We start from the raw sequence: 9,383 nt of genomic DNA on the forward strand, positions 1-9,383 counted from the left end.
AAAAAAAAAAAAAAAAAAAGAATTGTGGTAGTGATCTTATTCTTGCCCAGTGGGGTTACCACTTTCCCAGCTGTCTTCCTGTTCCCAGCATAGGGCCTGCTCTGATCGGATGGATGAGAAGTGGGCGTGGACGGGGGCTATGAAAGAGGAGCAGGAAACAGGATGGATGACTTTGTGGAGTAATGCCAAAAAGGTCTATAGAGGCAGGAGCTTGCCACTGAGGACACACTCTCCAGTAGCCACTGGGAAGGAAGTACTTCCCACGTGCAACTGACTGTATCCCAGTATTCAACCTGCCAGAGACCGGAAGAAGCCATGGTTCATTCCCCTCCAAGCTCCCCTGCCCTGCCCTCCATACAGAATGGCTGGACATCGAACCAGATCCTAACTTTGGGATAAACACTCTGTACGGAAATTTCAGGATCAGCTTATTCCCGGCTCTCCCACCACCCGAACAGCATCCTCCTCCGCACCACCACAGTCTGCCTCCTGAACCCTGAGATGTTGTGCTGAGGAGCTCTGGTCCAGGTGAACCAAGCCTAGCAGTCAGCTTTCCTCTCTCCTCCATCGGACTGACGGAGGATGGCAAAGCACCACCCCTTCCTCCCACTCTCACAGCGCCTGCTTCTGCTCCAACCCGGGGACCCAAGTCTCAGTGGAATGACCATAGGTCCAAGGTGACCTGACGGGCAATGGATACTCAGTATCCTTTGCCCCTAAAGGTCACCACTGGAAAGCTTTCATGTGGGAAGGGAAGTGAAAATGGATCAAGGAAAGAGCTGGAAGGGCATTCCAGCTTCTCTGGCTCTGAGTTGGGGAGACTGTTTTCCTAAACTTTAAAATCTGCCTCTAGGCAAGGTGCCAAGGAGCCTGAGTCATTACCTGTTTACACCCACAGGCCTGGTCTCCATGACAAAAGCTACTGATGGGCACGACCCCAAGGGCAGACAACCAGAGCCTTTCATGTTAGAGAAAGTCCCTTCCCAGGTAACTGGCAGGTGGGGATGCAACTGGAGACCAGTACCCTGCCTAGGTCATGAGTCCATGGACCCATGATGGGCCCTTGGATACTCAACTGCTGGCCAGGGTAGAATGTGGGTGGAGACTTGGGGACTCCCTGAATCCTGAGTGTGAAATGTACACAGTCAACACTGCCACTTCTAAAACAGTTTGCTTTCTCCATCTTACACAGTACAGGACCCCAGTTAAAAGGGCATCACTCAGTATCTTCCCACCTTAGCCTACCTCTTCGAGATGCCCCATAGGCATGCTCAGAGGCTGTCTCCTAGGAAACTCTAGATTCTGTTCTGTCAACAACACTAGTGCACACCCAGGGAGGCTGGCCAGCACACACGACACTAACGCACACCCAGGGAGGCCGGCCAGCACATACAACACTAACACACACCCAGGAAGGCCGGCCAGCACACACAACACTAACGCACACCCAGGGAGGCCGGCCAGCACACACAACACTAACGCACACCCAGGGAGGCTGACCAGCACACACAACCCTAATGCACATCCAGGGAGGCCGGCCAGCACACATGTGGCTGCACGCAGGACTCCTATGCCAAAGGAAATGTGACTACAGCTCACAGGCTTGCAGGTGTTTACACATGGACAGACACAACAAGAGCAATGACCCAACACCCAGGGCCCTGTCATCATGGCTCTTCCATTTTTGAAGAGATCTTTAAAAGCTAAACTGAAAGGACTCCAACATCAAACTACTGCAGAGAAGCATGGCGGCACCAAGCTGTTTCTTTTCAAACCGAATCTCCTCAGATGGCTGTGAAGACTGAAGGGGAGGGGAGGTATGCAAGCACCTGTGTCTGGGCATCAGAAAACCAAAGAACAGAGTTCCCAGGGCCCATCACAAGAGAGGGCGGTACAGATTGTCTCTCAAGGAAACTCTCCCATTATCAAAGATAACCCAAATCATGTGCAATTTCCTGGAATTTCACCCAAAAGGGCAGTGAGGTTTGGTGCCTTACTCCTAACACTCAGTCTAAAACAAATGCACACAGCAAGAAGGGATGGGAATTCTTCCCGAACACAGTGTCGTTTGTGGAACACTCCCAAGATGCTCAGGGAATGCCTGTGTGAGAAATAAGGAATCTTCTTTTTCTTTTTTTTTTTTTAAAGATTTATTTATTTATTTATATGTATACAGTATTCTGCCTACATATATCCTATAGGCCAGTAGAGGGCATCAGATCTCATTGACGATGGTTGTGAGCCATCATGTGGTTGCTGGGAATTGAACTCAGGACCTCTGGAAGAGCAGTCAGCGCTCTTAACCTCTGAGCCACCTCCCAACCCCAGTATCTTCATTTTCTTTAGAGACTTCCTATCGCCAAACACTAGACTGCAAAGCTTTGAGTGAACTTAATGTAGGCTGAGTATTCTCTCTGTAAAATGACTGAGACATAAAGTATCTCAAATTTTTGTGTTTTTAAAAAAGGGATGTTTGCATAGATCCCTGGTTTGATAACCCAAAACTCAGCATGCTCTAACGCTGGATTTCAGAACTTTCAGATTCTTTCCAGGTCACGTGTGTTTGACTTACAGACATCCAATTCATATATCAAAGACAAAGAAACATGAGATGCAGCTGACAGCCATGACAAGGAATTTCCGGTTCTGCAGTACCTAGCTTCCTCCCAGGAAAAAGCACAGCTTCTATGTCTTCAACTAAGAAGAATATGGATAGGAATATTAAAACATAGAACTAAACAAACACAAAACCAAAGAGGTGGAGCGTGGCTCAGTTGGCGGAGGGCCGACCCAGCATGCAGAACCCTGACTGCATACACCTGCGACCCCAGCACTCAGGAAGGAGAGGCAGATGGACTAGAAATTCAGCGTCATCTTAGGCTACACAGGGAACTCAAGACCAGCCGGGATAGACACTCAAGTCTCAAAACCAAAGTGTAGGGCTGGAGAAATGGCTCAGAGGTTAAGAGCACTGGCTGATCATCCAGAGGTCCTGAGTTCAATTCCCAGCAACCACACGGTGGCTCACAGCCATCTGTAATGAGATCTGGTGCCCTCTTCTGGCCTGCAGACATACAAGGAGGCTGAACACTGTGTACACAATAAATAAATAAATCTTTAAAAAAAAATACCCAAAGTGTAGTGATTCCTAAAAATCTTTGATGCATAATTGCCATGGGCTCTTATTTCTCTAAGGTCACCTTTGTACCTAGTGCCATAACCCACAAAGCCTAAAACCCATCAGACTCAAACTTCTGAGCTTCAGGTGGTAAGGCTGAACTTGTTTAAAGCAACAAATCCAAATAACTACCTCACAAGGTCACTACCAAGTCTTTCGAGTTATGGTCAAGCTAAATACAGATGACGACTATTGGCTCTATAGTAGAACTGCACTCCTGAGGACAAAAAGTACGGTCCCGAACAATCCCTCCCAGAAGATTAGCATCGGACAAGAGGACTGGGCTTGTAGCTCAGTGTCAGAGCACACGCCTAGCTGGCATGTGCCTGGGTTTAAGGCCCACCAGCATTAAGAAGTGAAATGTCTTCATGCTCCCTGATAAACAGCCCATTTCCACCACAAGGGAGTTCACATTAAGTACTGAACTATTTGGAATGAAAGGGAACAGAGACCCAGAAAGCCTTGTCTACCACACAAAGGAAATGAAGAATAACGACAGTCATCATTTCTGCTCTGTCTGTCAAGAGGAACCACAGAGATGGGGTCCGCCAGACAGCTTGGAGGATACAGACATTTTCATCAAGCCTGACCACATGATGCAGCAGAGAACTGACTCTCTCATATTGTCAGTAGTGTGTGTGCAGCACACACACTCAAACACAAACCAAAAAAGCAACAGAGAAGGAAAAGGTTAACCAGAGAGGCAAATCTGAGTGACACCACCGCAAAAACATACGCCTGGCACATCGGCCCTCAGTGTTCACAGGATCCGTACCCTTGGGTCCAACCATCCAGCAATCAAATATTCAGAAACAAAGTTCTCTTTGTACCGAATTCATACGTTTTTTTCTTAGCATTCTTCCCTTGGCAGTACAGTGTGACACTTACTTACACAGCACTGACACTGTATTAGGTGTGACAAGTCCTCCGGAGGTACTGCACGGTATCTGGGCATTTGCACAGGCCATGTGCAAGGCCTACAGTATTTTACAGAAGGGACTTGCACAGCTGTGGACTGAGTGGCCGCAGAGACTAAACAGATGGAGGAAAACCACGTATCCAAGGCTACCAAACGCACAGGCACGTAAAGGGTGAACATAAGCGCGGGTCCCCGGAGCAGCTGAGGGACACCTGGGAGCTGAAGCCCTACCTCTTGGTGATCTGGCTAGGTTCCTGAAGGTCAGGGTCCAAATCAAAGACCTCATTGTCCAGCAGCCTCCGGAGCGTCACGTCTGCCAGCTGCTCCATCATCTTAAACACCTCATCCAGGTTCAGAAACATGGAGAAGTCACGCTCCTTATTCTGTGTGGTGATCCGGATGGTGTCCGTGAGAAAGACATTGGACGTCCGCTCCAACTTCAGAATGTCCACCCAAGGGATGACGAGTTTAACTGGACGAGAGAAGGGCAAATCTGAACTACACGGCAAATGATGTCAAAGCTCTTCTTTAGCAAAAACACAAATGTCTTTTGAGCCAGGTCAGGGAGACGTGTCTAGGGCCATGTGGGACTGTGCCTCATTCCATGGGTTTCTCACAGATCGGTGTGAAACTTCCCATGTTAATGGCTACTGCTTTGCCCCAAGTGCCACAGACATCCAGGGAACACCGTTCCGGAAAGCCGAGTCAACCATGCACAACTTTCCCACGAATACCCCACCAGCCATGAGAGCCTTAATAAAGATCTGAAAATGGTTTCTCGTTGACTCTTTTGAGTAGCTGACAAACACTTCTACCATTTCCACTCACAGTGCAATTCTGTCTTCAGGGCTCTGGCCATTTTAAAGGGCAACATTTGTGTCATCCTCAACAGGAATTTCTTAGCTGCTTCTGTGTCCTCAGACAAAGTGTCTTTCTTACACACACACACACACCTTAGTTCATTTACACCACCAACTCCAGTTTATTAAGTAACTGACTGTGAAGAGTTCAGTATAATGGTTTGCAATGTAATGGTTTGGATATAAAATGAACCTCAAAAGGTTCGCATGTGGGGGCTTGGTCCCATGCTGACAGTGCTATTTGGGGGCAGATGGGCCTTTTGAAGAATCTTGTCCTTCGTTCCTTCCTGCCCACAGTGGAAAGGGGAGGCTCCCCTGACACACATTCCCAGTGCCTTGATGTAAGTGTGAAACCTCAGAGACGGTAAACCAAATAAACCTGCTCCTGTTTCTATCAGGTATTTTGGTCCAACAATGAAAAATCATTAACATATCATGTCCTGAAGCAGCTCATTCAAATAAGACAGACAAATGAGTAAACAAGCCAACCTGATGGACTCCAGCACAATAACAAAAGCATGCACAGATTATACGGAGGGACGTTTCCTGGAGGGGACAAAATCAACTGGGTTTTAAAGGATGGAACAGGGATTTACAAACAGGGAAGCTATGAGGAAAGGAAGGCTATTCAATTGATGAGAATTTCAGACAAGAACAATAAGAATGCCTACGGTCAGGCTAGTGAGGGGAGGATGTGGGAACAGTGTGCAATGAGTCCTGGAGCATCAGTGAAGCAGCCGAGTGGGAATCGCCCACCATATACAGGGAGCTCACCAGAGATGCTCAAGAGGGGGCCTTGAGCCAACTTCCCTTGAAAGACAAATGCAGAAAAGGAAAAGACACTATATATCAGATTTGTTGCTTTACCTAGAGCTGTGACAGGACTCCTTTTCAAGAGCAGTTGAGAGAAAAGAGTTTATTTGGGCTCAGAGTCCCAGGGTACAATCCATGGTGGGAGGAAGTCATGGTGGTGGAGCTTGAGGAAGCTGGTCATATTGCATCCACAGTCAGGAAGCAAAGGAAGATGAATGCTGACGCTCAGTTGCCTACACACACACACACACACACACACACACACACACACACACACACGTACGCACGCACGCATAAACACACACACGAACATATTCAGGGTTGGAGAGATGGTTCAGCAGTTAGGAGCACTTGCTAATCTTCCAGAGGACTCAGGTTCAATTCCCAGCACCCACATGGCAGCTCACAACTGTCTATAACACTAGTTCCAGAGGATCTGACACACTCTTCTGGCCTCTGTGAACACCAGGTATACTCACGGTGCACATACATATACTCAAACACCCACAGACAGAAGATAAAAACATTGGAGAAGAATCTGCCCTCCTGGAGGGTTATTCAGGCGCTAGCTAAGATACTGCATCTTCAAAGCATCTACTAAAGCCTGATAGTCGCTACTTGAGTTAGGCAGAAATGTTTAAGGGAGGAAAAGGAAGCCCCTTGTAGGAGACGCCTATAAAATGAACATGATTCTCTGCAGGCATCACTGGGAAGTGGAGCAAGCATGCCATGGAAATATACCCTGCTTCTCTCGGCAGAGGTGCTAAAGCATTCCTGGCTAAGCATCCCCCTGGGGCTGGCTGTATCTGTGACTTCAGGACCAAGTGTCCCTTGGCTCAACCACACTTACGTTCCTTGCCCAGGAAGAAGGAGTAGAAGCAGAGGTGGTTGATGCTGAGGTAGAGCCAGCCCTGGCGGGGCACCCGGCCCTTCCAGCAGCAGCATGAATAGTAGGTGACCAGCTTCTCTGCCTCAGGGAAGTTGAACCTGGCCTCGAACTTCACCAAGGCTTCTCGGAACTTCTCAGGCTCCTCCTCCTGCTCAGCCAGTCTGCTACTGGTCTCTTCCGCGATCAGAGCCTGGGGCACAAAGAGACGGGGACCTGGTCAGCCAGGCAAAAGTTCAACACAACGGGAAAGCAGGAAGAAAAGATGGACACCAGATTTCCTTGGATGTTTGTTAAAGTAACAGAGGACAAACTGACCCAAAGGATGTCAAAACCAAATCTTGTCCTTGAAATTTGGAGTTAAACATTAACTCGAATGTCTTCTTGTCACATTAAAAAAAAAAAAAAAAAAAGTTAAGATGCATTGAGATGCTTCAGTGAGTAAAAGTACAGCCAAACCTGAGCATCTGGGCTTGATCTCCAACACCCACAGGATGGAAAGAGACAGCCGACTCCCACAAGTTATCCTCTGACCTCTACACATACTGTGGCATGGGTATTCTTGCACACAAATAAATGTAGTAAAAACATTTTTGCATGAATTGAACAAATAGTGATATTAACCTAGCAACTACTGCACTTCAGTATCTTCACACGTTCTGCTGAGGGAGAATGGAGATCAAGTCAAGCTTCCCTGAGGTACTAAGTACCTCCATTGCCTTCAGGTGTAAAGACATGGACAGCGCAAAGAACCTGGATGAACACCCATGATATAAGACACGTCCCTTTAAAAGGTCAAAAGTTTGTGGTTACACAACTCTGATCCCCCATCCTGGGAGCTCACTGCTAAATTCTTCAATTAAAGTATCTTCCTTGGGCTGGAGAGATGGTTCAGTAGTTAAGAACACTGGTTGCGCTACCAGAGGACCAGGGTTCAATTCCCAGCATCTACATGGCAGCTCACAACCATCTGTAACATCAGTCCTAAGGGATCTGATGCCCCCCTTCTGGTCTCTGCAGGCACAACAGGCACATACATAATGAACTGAATAGCAGACAAAACTATGCATACAATAAATAAATAAGTAAATAAATACTTTTGAAAAGGCTGGGTGTGGTGTCACATGCCTTGCCTTTAGTCCCAGCGCTCAGGAGGCAGAGGGAGGTAGATCTCTGTGAGTTTAAGAGCAGCCTGGTCCACATAGCAAGTTCTGGCCAGAAGAGCTACACAGTGAGATCCTATCTTAAAGAAAGAAATAAAGCATCTAAGTTCCTGATCTTTCCAGGTAAGCTGCTATGAAATGTTCACAGGCCTCGTGTATTTGAATGAATTTGAAAAATCTAGTTATAATTTGATCTCATAAACACCCATGTTCTTAAGATGAGGCAACTTTACGGTGTGCTGCCTGGCCGCTCACTACAACTCATCTTTGAAATTAGACCTTGGAATTGACATCTCATTTTTTTTAAACATAAATCTGAAGGCTAGACTGAAGAGATGGGTTCAGTTCGTAAAAACCCTTGCTGTGCAAGCATGAGCACCTCGGTTTCCATCCCCAGCCCCCATGGAAAAAGCAGGTGTGGCAACCCACTTCCACGTCTCTAGTGATGAGGGACAGTGAGTGTTAGACAGATCCTAGGAGTCTCACTAGCCAATCTAATCAAAACAGAGCGCTCTTGGCGCAGTGAGAGAAGCCCTGTCTAAAACCTAAGGGAGTTCTAGGTTTTAGAAGCATCCCAGGCAAGCTTCTGACTCACTGTGCAGCCCACGCTAATCTTCAGCTTGAGAGCCTCCTGCCTCAGCCTCCCCAGTGCTGACACTGCAGGATGTGCCTCCACACAGAGCAAAGAGACAGGACTTTTTTTGTTGTTGTTGTTTTTTTTCGAGACAGGGTTTCTCTGTGGCTTTGGAGCCTGTCCTGGAACTAGCTCTGTAGACAAGGCTGGTCGCGAACTCACAGAGATCCGCCTGCCTCTGCCTCCCGAGTGCTGGGATTAAAGGCGTGCGCCACCATCGCCCAGCGAGACAGGACTTTTAAAAAGTAGCTAGTTCCAGTACTGAGCATCTAAATTTGTCACCCCCAAATATGCTACTTTGGCACATGGATTATTTTGAGCTGAAGACAACAGAGAGAAAACCCCACCCCCCTTCCACCCAAGACTGCAATAAGCTCTGTTTGTACCAGCACAGCCTCCCCAGGGCCAGCAAGAGGATCTGACTTTAAACTACTAGAGACCCCTTCAGATGTTCACCAGCCTAGAGACAGCACTGCAGCGGGGCACAGAACCCCTTAAGTCACAAGCTGTCCCACAAGCCCCCGTTCCCCTTGACTTTCGTCCTTGGTCTGTCACTCCCCCACAAACTCACCCTTCCTTTTTTCAAGATACCTGAGGAGGCTGAGTGCTGAACACTTCTCACAGTTCCTCACAGCTGAGCTTCCGCCACACTTATGTACCCTGGGAATACTAAAATTAACCTCCGGGGTGGGAGGACCCAGGAGACAGTGCCTACAGCTCTTGCAGAGGACCTGAGTTCAGGTCCCAGCACCCATAGGGGCAGCTCACAACCGCCCATGACTCCAGTGTCACGGAATCTAACACCCTCTTCTGGCCTCTGTGGCACCTCTACACACAAGCTCACACAGGTACATACACATTAATTTCAAAAATAAGTAAAATTTTAAACTTTAGTTAAAAAAAAAAAAACACTTAGCCGGGCAGTGGTGG

General features: G+C 47.7%; 1 protein-coding gene across 2 annotated transcripts in view; it reads right to left on the reverse strand.

Annotated features, from left to right (window-relative positions):
- Positions 1–9,383, reverse strand: part of Tbc1d8 (TBC1 domain family member 8) — a 104,607-nt gene that overhangs the window by 28,966 nt on the left and 66,258 nt on the right. For both annotated transcript variants that reach the window (XM_013351072.2, XM_026785483.1), the window contains exons 4-5: positions 6,621–6,849; positions 4,329–4,569 (exon numbers count right to left, since the gene is read on the reverse strand). In XM_013351072.2, the coding sequence (XP_013206526.2) occupies positions 4,329–4,569; positions 6,621–6,849 (470 nt within the window). The remainder of the gene's footprint in view (positions 1–4,328; positions 4,570–6,620; positions 6,850–9,383) is intronic.

Source organism: Microtus ochrogaster, linkage group LG2 (assembly GCF_000317375.1).
Source record: "Microtus ochrogaster isolate Prairie Vole_2 linkage group LG2, MicOch1.0, whole genome shotgun sequence".
NCBI classification, from domain to species: Eukaryota; Metazoa; Chordata; class Mammalia; order Rodentia; family Cricetidae; genus Microtus; species Microtus ochrogaster.